The following is a 16,858-nucleotide window of genomic DNA, read 5'->3' on the forward strand; positions in this document are numbered from 1 at the left end:
TTCCAGGTACTTGGAACCTTCTCAAATGCCCATACGAAATTAAACAGTTTATACGGTATGGTGCTGATGTTTTTAGGTCAGCTTTAAGCAGTTCAGCACTAATGTTATCATTTCCACTTGCTTTTCTATTCTTTTGGATCTTGATTGCTTCCATGATTTCTTGCACTGTGATCTCGCCCATGTTTACATCAAATTCATTTAGTATCTCTTCAAAAGGGGACTCAATATTTGGATTTATAGAATCGTGTTTAACATTTAATAGTTCTTCAAAGTACTCTTTCCATCTTTGTTGGACTTTTTTCTCTTTAGTTAGTAGTTGACCGTTTTCATCTATAACGGTCAACTACTTATTCAACCCCATATTCATTGTTCTGGTAGGTTCCTCCAAGTTGCTTTATAATTTTCTAAACTTCTCTGAGATTTCTGGTATCATTCACTCTGTGAGCATCTTCAGCCAACAGCTGATAGTAGTTTCTCTTGTCATTTCTGGCCGAGTGCTTCACCATCTTTATGGAAGTTTTTTCACTTGGCTATGCTACTAATTATATATATTTGGTTTTATCCTTTATCCAAGTGTAAGCAAACAAAGTTTGTGCCTGAAGTACTTTCAGGACTGGGGAAACTTGTGATAAAGGTGGTATAAGTTCTCATCACTTGCCCTTAGTATCCCATAATGCAAAGCACATCTCCTTGCAGAGGTGCTTCATCATCTTATGTATTTCTTGGTATTGCTTCTGATATTCTCCACGTAATCTTTCTGACTTGGAGTTATTTTCTCTTTTATCTTCTTCTGTTCTTCAATTAGTTTTAATGTATTTCCTGTAATCCATTCTTTGTGTGCTTCCCACTTGCTATTCCTAAAATATCTTCTGCAGTTTCTTTGAAGACTTCTTTACATTTTTCCCAGTTGGCTTCAATCTTGTTTTCCTCGTCATTTCATTTGATTCTTCCAAAACTGAGAATATTCTTCAGTTCATTGGTAAATTTTTCTTTTGTTTTCTTTTCCTTCAGTTTATTAATGTTTTATTTAATTTTATTATTCTTTCTTAGTTTTGAATTTCTTGCTAGCTTTAATTTAATTACTGCATTTAGCAGAAAATAGTCTGAAGCTACACCAGCTCCTCTTTTGACCCTTACATCTTGTAATATCCTCTCGAATATATTACATGTAGCAATGTGATTGATCTGTTTTTTTGTTTCTCCATCAGGACAGATCCATGTTATTTTGTAAATTTCCTTATGTTTGAAGATACTGCCTCCTATGATGAGGTTATTCAATTCACAGAAGGATGTAAAAAAGTTCTCCATTTTCATTTTGTTCCGCTTACTTCATTTCCTATAGCACGTTCATCATCCGTCTTTCTTTTTCCTACTTGGTGCATTCATGTCTCCCATCACAATTAGTAGGTTGTGTTTAGGAACTTTGTCAATTACTTTTTGGAGTTGATCATAGAATTGGGCCTTCTCTATTTCTTCAGCATCTTTTGTAGGTGCATATGTTTGTACGATGGTTAATTTCGGGAACTTGGAGAAAAATCTAGCTTTAGTTATTTGATTATTTACTGAGTTCCATTCCATCAGACTTTTCCTTGTTTTCTCACTTATAATCACTGCATCTCCTTTCTCATGTCTTTCATCATCTCCAGAATACAATATGCAGTATTTGTTGGTTGTTTTTATCTCGCCAAAGCCTGTCCATCTTAATTCAGCAATTCCTAAGATATCAATACTGTATTTACTCATTTCGTTAAACTGTCAGCCTAGTTTTTCCAATTTGATACATTCTGTGAACGTTCCATGTTCCGATTTTAAGTTTAATTTTTGGGTGAGTGATTGACCTCATCCGCAAGTGAAGTTTCATAAAGCTCTGCCCCCACCTGCACCATAGTTGTTAGCTCCTCTCCAAAGTCCTGTAAATAGTCATCTGTTCGGGAGCCACGAGTTGTAGCACCCTGCTCCGAGGGATTTTTTGTTTCACTTATGGTTTCTGTAATTGGGGATTGTTGTACGAGAATGGATGATTAGTCCATCTCAACTTTCCTCTTTTGCCCAGGCTTAGGACCAACATAGGGATGAGTATAAGCTCTACCTATGGCAGAGTTATCCAGGAGAATGCAGTCATCTTAATAGATCACCCTCTCAAACTTTCTCATATGTCTCTTATGTCTTTTTGTAGGTATTTTCATTGGTGCTTCTACATTGAATTGGCCACTACCAGTCCTCTATTTTTCTCTAATCATATAAGAACATGAGCAGCCACTAGTATTCATTTGTACTTAGTTCTGCTCTGAACTTATTAAACCAAGTTCTCATCCTTCATTATTCTAGTTGCCTTTAGAATAGCAAGAACTCCTCCACAATACCATTTTTGCAATGAATACAACTTCCATCTCTTCAAAAAACACTACAGTAATCCCTCGATTAGTGCGTCATTTTTTTTCGATACCCAAATTCAATTAGTGCGCATTTTTGAAAATTATGGAGACAACTACCGTGTTTGAATAAAAACTTTAGTTTAAATTAACTAAAATCTACATTCGACGTTTCGACCTTTAATTCAAGGTCATCTTCTGGAGCATACAACTATACACAGGAAACAAGCTATACTACAATCAAACTGGTTTGTTAAAGACACTGACCAACTGCTACAACAATTGTTGGCCTGACCTCTGGTGAGAAAAAAAAAACAAAAACAAAACAAAAAAATAAATAAATAAAATAAAAAATAAAATAAAAAAATTGTACATCAACGCTAGAGTCCTATTATTAGTGTTGTCTACTATATACATATATTAACATCATTCCAGCCAGTTGGTATGGAATGGTTTCTAATACTAGCTAAGGATTGGCTAGAGTCCTGACTTATGCTGGATCTTTCATATTAGGTAGGCTGAATGTGTGCCATCCAGATCCTTGGAATTTTCATGCCATCTTTGTTGTTGATATTTGGATGATTTATCAGGATTTTGCAGGATTCCTTAAATTTCCTTTCGTACCAGGTTTTTGTGCAGTGTAAGGAGCAGGTGCTTTTCCAGTTAATTTGGTGTAAGGTGTTGAGTGCGTGGTCTGAGAGGCCTGCTTCACCATAATGGTTATATTTAACGTGTCTAATGTGTTCTTTCTTGCGTATAGGGATTGTCCATCTCCTGTTTCACCAATGTACGGTAAGTTACAGGTGCAGCGGATGCAATAGACTCCAGGATGTGCTAATGTGAGGAGAGGATCCATAGAGGAGTTGAATATGGTTTTAAGTTTAGTGGGTGGTTTAAAGGTGGTATTGAGGTTATAATGTTGTAGGATTCTGTTGATTTTTTCTGATAACCCTTTAATATGGGATGGCTATGGTTTTACTGTAATCTAGATTCGTTTTTGTTGTAGTTTTATAGAGTATTTTATTAACAGTATTTTTGTTATAGCCATTATTTATGAATGTGTCACTAATGATTTTTAGTTCTTGTTTCAGAGCTTGCTAGTTAGAGCAAATAGTTGTGGCTCTGTTTTTAAGGGTGTTAATGACTCCATATTTTTGTGATGGGTGGTGGTATGAATTAGCATGTATGTATTGGCCAGTGTGTGTCGGTTTTCGGTAGACCGTGAAGGATAGACTGCCTGAAGGCAGTCTTAAACTAAAGTTTTTATTCAAACACAGTAGTTGTCTCCATAATTTTCAAAAATGCATTCGGATCACCATGTAAGCCTAAAAGAAAGGATCAATTAGTGTGCCTATATTCATCTTAAAAATAAATGTTACAGATTTTAAAAATTTTCTATCTATACATTTTTATGGCTGACTATTTTAAAAAATCACTCACCAGAATGAAATAATTTAGTTACCGATTTAAAACAATTTACAAAGTTATTTTTAATGGTATACTATGTTCCGAATTTTTACTGCCAAAATTTGTGTCGTCTGCTATAGTACGCCCACAGATTCAAGACCCTTTGACACTTCTGCGCATGTCACAAAAAGGAGAATCCATTCTAATAATAGGGTAATCAATCCATCTTCTGGGATGAGTTGCTTATTATTACATGTCAGAAAATTAACTTCTCTTTTATGATCATTGTAGTTTTTAAAGTGGTAACTATTTTGCTTGTATAACAGTTGGGAAATGTTATCTATAAAGCACGTGATTTCGCGTATTGGTGACCAATTCGTACTTCCTTCATTCTTTCTCCATTTCAATGATAACATCCAAGAGTTAATTAAATCTCATTCTGAAGAATTGAGCGATTCTGGCCTGCTAAATTTAGATGCACAGCAGGAAGATCCCTAAGAATATGAAGAAAATTTAACCACTAATAGTCAGCCAAAAGAGATTTCACAGAAACAATTTGAAAATATTTTTCGTACCAAGTTTTTAAGCAGCAATGCTTAGAGGCTGACCGTGATGAAGAGAGAATCAGTAAAATTTGCAGAAGAGGCAATAGGGCCATACTGTCGGTTGTATGAAAAAAAGAAACAAAATGCCTGCCAAACTATGTTAGCTCAATTCCTTTTTAAGAAGTAGAATAATAAAATTTATATTCTGAATATGTTTTATTGTCTTTCAGCTTCATGGTTTTCCTTTAACTAGGCCCTGAGACATACCTTAATACTTTTATAAAAAAATTAAGGTTCAAAAAAAAGAAATTTGAGGAACAAATTATACTTTTTCCTATAGGTTATTATATTCGATTAGTGCGTTTTTGATTAATACACCTATTTTAAAGAACGCATTAGGTGCACTAATCAAGGGATTGCTGTATTAGATTTCTTCTTTCTCTCTAACCATTAGTCCACACATGTCACTCATGTCTTTGGTTGTATGCCTGCTGCTGTGCAGGGTTGATATAAAAATAAATAAATAAAATTGAGGTAATTATTATGGAAAGACCTGAATTGTTTTTATAAAATCACATGAGGTGCTTATAAGCCTGAATTCCTGTATTTATCCTATAAATAATAACCATTGTGGTTTGATTTTAAACATTTCTTTATTTTATTATTATTTTTTTTTTAATTTAAGGAACCTGAAAAAAGAAAGAGGAATAAAAGGCCACCATCTAAGTTGTTTGTTGTTGATGCAATCAGGTATGTTTTATTTTAAATCTGATAAACTAAATATTGACATTAATTGCATCTTGTAAACAATCAGATCATTGTTTATAATATTAGAATTTAGAAATAACTGAGTACTTGTTTTATGACTTAAAACTTAAACGAATTCTTAGTATACTAGTTTACAGTTATAATTCTCTCGTGTCATTTCTTCTTATATCATTCTCTTTTCACATACACATGTAAAAAATAGCTGTTTTTTCATTGCTGTGCGCATCTCTTACACTATTCATGCCTGTAGGATGACAGGCATGGAAACATTGAGCATGTATACAATTGTCATTCACATTGATTACTAGTAACTTATAAGCATTGGCAAAATTGTGTTAATTCTTGTCTGTGTTTTGACTTATTATTCTCACTTTGTCTTCCCTCTGCTGATTTTTTTTATTATGATTTTTATGGCTCTTTAGCCTATTTTTGTTTAGGAGTGCCCCTTTTATAATGTCATTGACTATTTTACTCAAATTTTGGGGCATTATTGATGTTTTATATAGACAAATGTATGAAGAATATATAGGAGGAATAATTCGGACATACCTTTGTAGGATATTGCTGACTGTCTTCTTATTCAACAGCATCCCAGCATATGGCAATATACATTCATCTGCTGTTAAAGGAAGGAAGTATGATTGAAAGGAATGGGGGTTGGAGAGATGTGGGAGAATTATTGGCGAGGCAAAGGGTATGTGAACTTTATAAAATAACTCTGGTTTTTTTATTATTAAAGGTGGGCAGAGAATACTTTGGGAGGGTTTGAAAATAGAAATTTTTGAGAAGGGGAAGGATATGATGGGATAAGATCAGGGATAGGGATTTTCCCCAAAATAATACCTATATATTAAGAGTCTTTCCCTCACTGTGGAAACTCAATTTTATTAAACTGAGTTTGTTGTTTCCAAGATGAAAATTATCCATGTACATGCATTCAGTCAGCTATTTCCAGACTCTATAATGCATGATTCCTCAATAGTATAACTTTTATAAGGAAACTGTATTGCTATTACATGTACTCTTCAAGGGCTATGTACTCCATAGAGCAATGTTTATGCTTGCTTCTGTAATACTTTTGAAGTGTCAGTTTCTCTTTCCTTATTCACAACTTCAACATTTTGGTTTTTTGAAATAGAATAAGAGCAACTTGTATAGAATATCTAGAAATTAAAAATCTGCAAATAACACAACTTTTGAAAGGGGGGAGCACCTCTGAGTTGTTCAGTATTCTATCTAATATCCACTTATTTTCACTTTGGAAAGCAAAAACATTTCTTGAATTACCTCTGATTGATTATTTAGATAATCAGTTTTGATCATGGCTTAATCAACAGTAATGTTAATGTTTAGCAAAATATTTTATATATATACGAGGGTATGCTGAAAAGTTATGATAGTCAAAATGAAGGAATTGAGGTAAAACTATGTAACTTACATATTATTCTATATATTGCCCACGAAGTGTTATAAGCTTGTTACAATGTTGCTGCATTATTTGCCACCCTCTGAGGGAAAAAAAAGTCTTTCCCTTGGTATACAAACTAGTCCTCAGCTGCAGATATTACTTCATCATCTGTGGTAAATTTTGTTCCTTTCAAATGTTTCTTTAAATTTGGGAATAGGAAATAGTCAGATTGGGCTATGTCTGATGAATAGGGTGGGTGAGGCAAACATTGAAAGCCCAAGTTTTATATTGACTATTGGGTTTCATGAACAGTGTGAGCAGGTGTGTTGTCCTGCAAAAGCAACACAACTCTGCTCAGTTTCCCATTGCATTTTTCCTTCGGTGCCATCTTCAATTCTTTCAGAGCTTTTGAATAAATTGCTGCTGTAACAGGTTCATCTTTATATTGAGATACGTGTTAAAGATGACACTATCCGTATTCCAAAAGACAATGGCCAGAACTTTCCCTGCTGACTTTTGGGTTTGGAATATCATTTCTCCAGCCATGGAGAACCTTTGTGCCTCCACCCCACTGACTGTTGTTTGGCCTATAGGTCATAGTGATGAAACCATATTTCATGAAAAAATTTGCACCTGATTTCTCAAAATACCCAAAATCTTTTAAGATGACAGCACACATTCTCTCTCTCTCTCTCTCTCTCTCTTTCTTTTGGACAGCCAAACATCTGGGGACCCACTTCACTGAGAGCTTCTTCATATTCAGATATTAGTGGATAATGACCCCCAACTTGTTCCTGGATATCCCCAGTCTTTGCAACATTTTTGGCTGGTATTCTTCTATCATCAAGGATCATGGCATGCATTGCATCAATATTATCAGGTGTGATTGCTGTGGAAGGTCTTCCTGACCTGGGAACATCTGTTGTATTAAGATACCCAGTTTTAAACTTGGCCACCCATCTGGGAACTGTTGGATATGCCGAGGCACAGTTCCTTAAAGTCTCACACAAAGTTTGATGAATCTCAGTTGTGGAATTTTCTTGCAGCACGAAAAACTTGACGGCCCGCACCTCTCTGTCTTCGAATTTCTTCAAAACCTCTGACGTGACATGTCTTCTTATGTATCCTAAAAGAAATTATAATAAATTATTACAATTTGATGAAATATGGGGGTTAAAGGGTTTGAAGATATGGTCTTTCTTGTGGATATATCAGTTGCTTTGTTGTTTCTCTTCTTCCTTTTTGCCTTTTACCTTGCAATGTCGAGGGTTTCTATTAATTTAACCACACCGTACACAAGGATAAAGTGGTTAACCCTATGCCTCCCAGCGTATCCTACATCTGTAAGAACGTTGAGTTCTGAAGGCCTGTTTGCCTGCTTTGCAGGATGAAGCACTCCAGATAAACTGGGGAGAAAAACCCTGCAGTCCACGCCCAAGACTGGCTAACTTGGCTGTATCTGAGAAAGATCCTAAGCTCCTCACATCAGCGATGGGAATCGAACCCAGAACACTCCTTTTCCAGGTATATAGTTGCGAAGTGCATTGTCACTTGGCTAACTGTGCAATCATCATTTTTGTTCTCGGTTTTTATCAGAACTTTTAAGCCCCCTTCCCCACATGTATGTATGTATGTATATGTATATATTTCTTAAGTTTATCATTAACTTGTTATCATAAAAAACTAAAGAAGCATTTCTGTATTTTAGCCCTCCTACTCCCACCAAATCACTAAAAATACAATAATTTAATTAAAATTATAACTAGAAAAAAACAAAGGATGCTAAATAATCTACACTAAATGCATTTACAAATGAATGGATTAGATAAAAGAAAAATATGAACGTCCATTCCCAACAGGAAATCTAGATTATTTTCTTAAGAAGAAACAGTTGTTTTCAGATTTCAACATAAGAAGCCTGAATGGCAAAGAAATGGAGCTAGCTGAGGAATTAGATAAGTACCAGGTCGACATAATAGGGGTGACTGAAACAAAAAAGACAAAAACTGGTGAGATCTTTCTGACCAATAAATACAAAATGTTATATTCAGGCAATGACAATCAAGGAAAAGGAGTAGCCATAGTATTCAACACAAAAAACGAGGCTAATCTTCTTGAATGGCAGTCAGTTTCAAATAGAGTGATGTGGGCAAATATGAGAATGGGGAACTGGACAATGAGACTTATTTGTTCCTATGGTCCCACAGAAGGTTCTACTAAGGTAGAAGTGGAGGAATTTTTTGAGGCTTTAGAAAAAGCAACTGACACAATGAAAAATGAAAAGTTCATCCTTGTTGGGGATCTGAATAAGAGAGTAGGAAATGTTTGCAAGACATACAAAAATATTTGGGAAAATTTGGAGAAAAGAGCAAAGCTAATAATAATGGCAAATACCTGTTGGATTTCTGCTCAGGACATGGACTGGTTATTATTAACACCATCTTCCAACATAAAGTGCACAAATTCACATGGAGAGAAGAGACAAGGAATAAGAAAAGTCTCATTGACTATGTTATTGTTGATAGTCATGTTTTCTCCCTGGTGCAGGACACCAGAGTGTACAGAGGATTTGAAATTGGAAGCGATCACTTTTTAGTCTTGAGCAAGATAAAACTGAATTTCATATTGAAAAGAATAACATGCAAGAAAGTATTAAAGCGAATAAAAGTTAAGCAGCTCTCAGATGTGAACTGTAGACTAAAATACACAAAGATTATTAAAGAAAAAATGAAAGAGTTTGAGAACAGCAACCAAACCTTGGAGATTCAGTGGCAAACCTTGAAGAAAACCCAGATTGATTCAGCCAGAGAGGCATATGGTGGGGTTGTATGCAAGGATAGAAAAATCAGGATTCCATGGTGGACACAGGAAGTTAAAGAGGCAGTGAAGGAAAAGAAGAAATCATATCAAAAGTTCCTGTCAAATAAGTCAGCTTTTTCTCGCAATGAATACAGAGACAAATGTAAGAAAGCAAAACATTGTGTAAAATTAGCTAAATAAAAGTCATGGGAGGACTTTGGCAAGAACATAGAAAATAAATATCAAGAAGGTGGAAAGATATTCTGGAGGTTGTTGAAGAAGCTTAGAAATGGAGGAAAGAGTGCTGTAAAAGGAGTTAGAGATGATAAAGGTGACATGAAAACAGGAGAAAAAGATATCCTTGAAGTATGGAGTAATTACTTCGAAAAATTGCTAAATAAAACAAGCAGTGATGACAGCACAGTGGTAAAAAACACTCAACAGGCATGCAGTCAGGAATACATATCCATACTTGAAGTAGAAAAAGCCATCAAAGGCTTGAAATGTGGAAAGGCAGCAGGAGTAGATGATATTCGACCAGAAATGCTGAAGTATGGTGGTATAAAAGTCTTACAGTGGCTGCACTGCATAGTTCAGAAAGCCTGGACAGAGGGACGAATTCCCAATGATTGGAGTACAGTTCTAATAGTGCCCATATATAAAAAGGGAAATAAAACTGAATGTGAGAATTACAGAGGTATTTCCCTACTGAGTGTTCCTGATAAAATTTATGCAAGTATACTTGAGAAACGATTGAGAAGAATTGTGGAAGAAAAGCTGGGTGAAGAACAAGCTGGATTCAGACCAGATAGAGGCTGTCAAGATCAGATCTTCACTTTACAACAAATAGTCGAGAAAGCATGGGAATATAACAAAGATCTGTATTTAAGTTTTGTTGATCTGGAAAAGGCATATGACAAGGTGCCAAGAGAGAAGCTATTCAATATGCTACAGTTATATTGGTGTCAATGGGGCATTATATCAAGCAATACTTAGTCTGTATTTGAGTTGTAAGTCGGCAGTTAGAATTGAAGGATGTACAGGAAGATGGTTTAATGTTAAATCTGATGTGAGACTAGGATATACATTATCCCCTCTGTTATTCATTATCTATATGGATCACATTTTGAAGGAAAGTGGTATTAAAAATGATATCAGAATTGGAGATGTTAATGTCAGCTCTTTGCTTTATGCGAACGATGTTATACTTCTGAATAAATCTGCTACAAGTTTGCAAGATTCCCTGACTCAATTGAATAACTGTTGTAATAGATGTGGTATGAAGGTCAGCATTAAAAAGACAAAGACAATGAAAATGGGTATAATTGTTGAAAATGTCAACTGTGTTGTGAACGGGGAACCTGTGGAACAAGTGAAACATTTTTAGTGAAGATGGTAAATTAAATATGAAAATAGACAACAGAATCAACAAAGCCGGTATGGTAGGAAGTCAATTGAATAAATTCATATGGAATAAGAGAGAAATTTGTCGGAACACTAAATTAGCTTTATACAAGACAGTGTTCAAACCAGTTTTAACTTGGGGATCTGAGAGCCGGGTCAGAAGTAAAACACTTGACCAAAGACTAGAGACTGCAGATATGAGAGTCCTGAGAAATATCATATTAAAAATATGATATGATATAAATGGCGATATCATATTAAAAACGAGGATATTAGGAAAGAACTTGACATTGTCGGCATCCAAGAATGCGTTAGCAGAGCTAATCTCAGGTGGTATTTTCACTTAAACAGAATGGGCGAGGAAAGATTAGCAAAAGAAGTGTTCTCTGCCAGGTTGGCAGGAAAACGACCCAGAGGAAGACCAAGATATAGGTGGATTGATATGGTACAAAGTGCCTTAGACGATAGAAATATAAGATCTGATAATGTTGGAGTCTTGACAAGTAACAGACTGATTTGGAGGAAAATTGTAGATAGGAAGTTAGTAATTATGTAAATTTTTCATGTAGTACTATCATATCCTGTACACCCCTTGAGGGTATGTGTCAGGAATTTGATGATGATGAAACAGTTGTTACACTCTTCTGGAAAGAGGTGGACTGCTCTTTACGCCTTAATCAGAACTTTCTTAGTTGTAGAGGGTGTTTGCTCCTTAGAACCAGTTCATAGGAGCAGGCACCATCTACAATAATGTCTTCATCACCTGCTGAAATTACAATAACACTACCATCACACCCCATACTGGGGAGGCCTGAAGTGGCTAGTGCCATGTTTTGTCTCCAGAACAGGAGTTTCAGTTTTATCCTCTTCCTCCTGTTTGATTTTTAATGGGGTGTGGATTCGTTCAAGGACATGTTGAACATGCTATGGAAAACCCAGGCCTCATCTGTTCTAGTCTATAGCAGTAAAGCAGTTTCTTAGGTTCACTTTCAGATATGATAGGACCAGTCCTGATGGTAATGTATTAGGAAGCTTTCCAATCAACTGATGTAAAATCTTACTGCCAGACACTCTGCAAATTTCACATAAAGATTTAAGTAGACATTGATTCTTTGGCACATTTTGTAACTTAAATGTTTAAGATTTCAGATTAATTGCTCTACATATTGTGATTTTAGAATTATAATTAAAGACCTTTGAAGAATGTTTCAAAAAACACTAGAAAACCCTGCTTCTAAAGAATCCCTTGACTTTTTTATTTATCCATGATAAAGAGTGAAAAGAATAGTGCTTTTTTATTTTGATGATCGTGCGTGTATGTAAAACAAATATTTATAATATCATAATGAAGGCATGGGGTGTTTAAGGGTCAAAACTGTATAATTGAGAGGAGACCTCCACATAGCCTTTAAAGTAATGTGGAGAACTGACCAGGGCTTCTGGCCTAATGACCAATCCTCACCTTCTTGTGGTGCGCCCTGTTAAGTATCGACCTGGATATTGAACGAACGAGGATCGGTTGGAAATTTGAAATTTAGCTGACCAAATTTTATTCTTATTGGCTTAAACCACAAATAAAGTGATGGTACAACATAACAGAATTTCATTCTGGCTGGGTGTCCCCCAGTTAAACAAGATCCATGTTGTTTTTGCCAGGGAACCAGGATGAACAGCAAAATTTCAGATACTGGAACAAATCCTGAAACACGTCCCAACTCAACATCACCAGAGTTCAGAATTGGTATTATCATCATAAGAAGCCTTAATTGCAAAGAAATGGAGCTGACTGACGAATAGGATAAGTACTAGATTGACATAATAGGGGTGACTGAAACAAAAAAAGACCAAAACTGGTGAGATCTTTCTAAGCAATAAATACGAAATATTATATTCAGGCAATAACAATCAGGGAAAAGAAGGAGTAGTTAGAGTATTCAACACTAAATACGAGACTAAGATTTTTGAATGGCAGGCAATATCAAGTGGAGTGATGTGGGGAAATATCAGAATGAGGTACTGGACAATGAGACATATTTGTGCTTTGGTCCCACAGAAGGTTCTTCTAAGGTAGAAGTGGAGGAATTATTTGAGGCTTTACACAAAGCAACTGACACAATGAAAAAAGAAAAGTTTATTCTTGTTGGGGATCTAAATAGCAGAGTAGGAAACGATTGTTAGACATACAGAAATACTTTTAGGAAAATTTCGAGAAAAGAGCAAAGCCAATAATAATGGCAAATACCTGTTGGATTTTTTTCTCAGGACATGGACTAGTTATTACTAACACAATGTTCAAACATAAAAATGTGCATAAATTCACATGGAGAGAAGAGGCAAGGAATACTAAAAGCTCACTGACTATGTTATTGTTGATAGTGATGTTTTCTCACTGGTGCAGGACACGAGTGTACAGAGGATTTGAAATTGGAAGTGATCACTATTTAGTCATGAACCAGGATAAAAATGAATTTCATATTGAAAAGAAGAACATGTAAGAAGTTTTAAAGTAAATAAAAGTTGAGCAGCTCTCAGATGTGAAATGTAGACTAAAATACACAAACATTATTCAAGAGAAAATGAAACAGTTTGAGAACAGAAACCAAACCTTGGATATTCAGTGTCAAGTCCTGAAGAAAACATTGACTGATTCAGCTGAAGAGGCATGTGGTGATTTGTCTGAAAAGTAAGAAAGTTCAGAACTCCATGGTGGACACAGGAAGTTAAAGTGGAGTGAAAGAAAAGAAGGCATATTGAAAGTTCCTGGCGAATAAGTCAGCTTGTACTCTTAGAGAATACAGACAAATGAAATAAAGCTAAGCACTCTATAAAACTAGCTAAACAAGAGTCATGGGAAGACTTTGGTAAGAATATAGAAAATAAATATCAGGTAGGTGGCAGAATATTCTGGTGGTTGTTGAAGAAGCTCAGAAATAGAGGAAAGAGTGCTGTAAAATGAATTACAGATGATGAAGGTGACATGAAAATTGGGGAAAAAGATATCTTTAATGTTTGGAGTAATTAGAAAATTGCTAAATGAAACGAGCAGTGACAGCACAGTGGTAAAAAACACTGACCAGACATGCATTCAAGAATACATATCCATACTTGAAGCAGAAAGAGCATCAAAAGCCTGAAATGTGGAAAGGCAGACAAAGTAGGTGATATTCGACCAGAAATTCTCAAGTATGGAAGTATAAAAGTCTTACAGTGGCTGCACTGCATAGTTCAGAAGGCCTGGACAGAGGGACGAATTCCAGATGATTGGAGTAGAGCTCTCATAGTGCCCATATATAAAAAAGGGAAATAAAACTGAATGTGAGAATTGCAGAGGTATTTCCCTACTGAGTGTTCCTGGTAAAATTTATGCAAGTATACTTGAGAAACGGTTGAGAATTATTTTGGAAGAGAAGCTTGGTGAAGAACAAGCTGGATTCAGGCCAAATAGAGGCTGTCATGATCAGATTTTCTCTGTACGACAAATCATGAGAATATAACAAAGTTCTGTATTTAATTTTGTAGATCTGCAAAAGCCATATGACAAGGTGCCAAGAGAAAAGCTATTCAAAACGCTACAGTTATATGCTGTCGATGGGGCATTGTATCAAGCAATACTTAGTCTTTATTACAGTTGTAAGTCAGTAGTTTGAATTGAAGGAAGTACTTGAAGATGGTTTGGTATTAAATCTGGTGTCAGACAAGGATGTACATTATCTTCTCTGTTATTCGTTATCTATATGGATTACATTATAAAGTAAAATGGTATTAAATCTGATATCAAAATTGGAGATGTTAATGTCAGTTCTTTGCTTTATGCAGACGATGTTATACTTCTAAATAAATCCAGTACAAGTCTTCAAGATTCCCTGACTAAATTGAGTAACTGTTATAATAAATTTGGTATGAAAATCAGCAATAACAAAACTAAGACAATGATAATAGGGCAGAAACATGGAAAATATCAACTGCATCGTGAATGGCGAACCTGTACAAGTAAACAATTCAGCTACTTAGGCACAATTTTTAGTGAAGATGTAAATGAAATATGGAAATAGACAACAGAATCAACAAAGCTGGTATGGTAGGAAGTCAACTGAATAAACGTATATGGAATAAGAGAGAAATTAGTCAAAACACTAAATTAGGCTGTATGCAAGACAGTGTTCAAACCAATTTTAACTTAATAGATCTGGGAGCTGGGTTAGAAATAAAACACTTGACCAAATACTAGAGATTGCAGATATGAGAGTCCTCAGAGAGAGATTAGGGGCATGTACAGATGGCATCAATGGCAACATCATATTAAAATTGGGATATTAGACAGTAACTTGACATTGTTAGCATCCAGGAATGTGTTGGCAGAGCTAATTTCAGGTGGTATGGTCACTTAAAAAGAATGGGAGAGGAAAGATTAGCCAAACAAATGTTCTTTGCCTGCCTGGCAGGAGAAAGACCAAGGAATAGTGGATTGAGTCAGTAAACAGTGCCTTAGAAGACAGAAATATAAGATCTGATAATGTTGGAGTCTTGACAGATAACAGATTGATTTAAAGGAAAATTACTGATACAAAGTTAGTAATGATGTAAGTTCTTGATGTAGCACTATCATAATATCCTGTACATCCCTTGAGGGCACATGTCAAGAATTTGATGATGAGAAGTCTGAGCACTAATGTGTGTGCATATATGCTTGGGATGGGGTTTCCTCTTTGAATGAATACATGTGCAAGAGGGTATCTTATATCAACCCCACACTCTCTCAGATTCTCACTGCATATCCCTACTTTATTTCATATGTTCTTGAAAATGAACCATAAACAGAATTACAATCAGCCATAGGTTCAGTATAATTTAGCAGATACATGGCATTTATTTGCTGTAGTCCTTGCAGCCACTTATGTATGGGACTGATTAAAAAAAAAAATCCACATTCTCTTCATCCACATTGGTATGGGTGAAGTAAATTATGGAAAAACGAAACAAAATATGGATGACTGAATCTCAAATTTCAATCTCAATAACTACAATACATATCACTAGTACAAACTACACTTGTGATGTGAAGCTTTGCTGTTCCACGCTGGAGAATTTAAAAGATAGAATTCTCTGTTTTGACCTTTTATTACTTGAAGCTTCCTTACCTCTAGACACCAAACAACGAAAAAGTTTCGTGACTGGTTTTTCAAATAGCAATTCCAGATTACTTAAAAATAAGTAATAAAACAAAAAGACAAAGATTAATAACAGCTGAAATGAAGTTTATAAAAAAAACTTCCAAGCACACTGTATTCGATCACAAAAGAAATTATGAAAGAATTAATTCAAGAATGAGTAATAGAAAAAATTAAAAAATATAAACATAAATGGATGGAACACGTTGAAAGAATGAAAACAAAAAGAAAACCAGGACATCCTCTTAAGAGAGTCAATGATGACTTCTAAGACTGGAACAGGCTGCTCTAGGCCTAAATCCTTGACAAGCATGATGATGACTTAAAAAATAAATAAAAATACAAAGGAGGAAAAAACCATCAATCTTCTGATGTGTATTCCTAAAGGGTGTGCTGGTTGCTATTGAGAGAACTACATGATTACGTTTAAATATTATTAATCTCCTATCAACAATTTGCTTCCAAATTAATCTTCTGTATGTGATCACTGGGATATTGTCATATCTAACATTACCTTTATGGCTATTTTAGCCTGTTTTTGTTTAGGAGTGTCCCTTATTTTAAATACATTGGCTTTTATTACTCAAGAAAATTTTTAGGGCAATATAAGTGTATTTTAAAGGAAAATACAGCAGAATAATTTAGGAAGAAAATTTTGTAATTCCTTTTACAGCACTCTTTCCTCCATTTCTGAGCTTCTTCAAAAACCTCGAGAATATCTTGCCACCTTCTTGATATTTCTTTTCTATATTCTTGCCAAAGTCCTCCTACGACTTTTGTTTAGCCAGTTTTACACAGTGTTTCACTTTCTTACATTTGTCTCTGTATTCTCTAAGAGCACAAGCTGACTTATTTGCCAGGAACTTTTGATACAAAAGTTTTCCTTCTTTTACTTCACTGCCTCTTTAACTTCCTATACCCACCATGGAGTTCTGATTTTTCTATCCTTGCTCACAACCTCTCCGGCTCCCCACATGCCTCTCTGGC

The 16,858-nt window shown here is 35.2% G+C and overlaps 1 protein-coding gene across 1 annotated transcript in view; it reads left to right on the forward strand.

The window, feature by feature from the left end:
- Window positions 1-16,858, forward strand: part of Spt5 (Transcription elongation factor subunit Spt5) — a 428,434-nt gene that overhangs the window by 176,220 nt on the left and 235,356 nt on the right. The window contains 1 exon segment of the mRNA XM_090408290.1: window positions 5,010-5,074. Coding sequence (XP_090264416.1) covers window positions 5,010-5,074 — 65 coding nt within the window.

This window comes from Typopeltis vanoorti, chromosome 18, assembly GCF_054136105.1.
Source record: "Typopeltis vanoorti isolate ZY-2024b chromosome 18, IOZ_Tvanoo_1.0, whole genome shotgun sequence".
Taxonomy (NCBI): domain Eukaryota; kingdom Metazoa; phylum Arthropoda; class Arachnida; order Uropygi; family Thelyphonidae; genus Typopeltis; species Typopeltis vanoorti.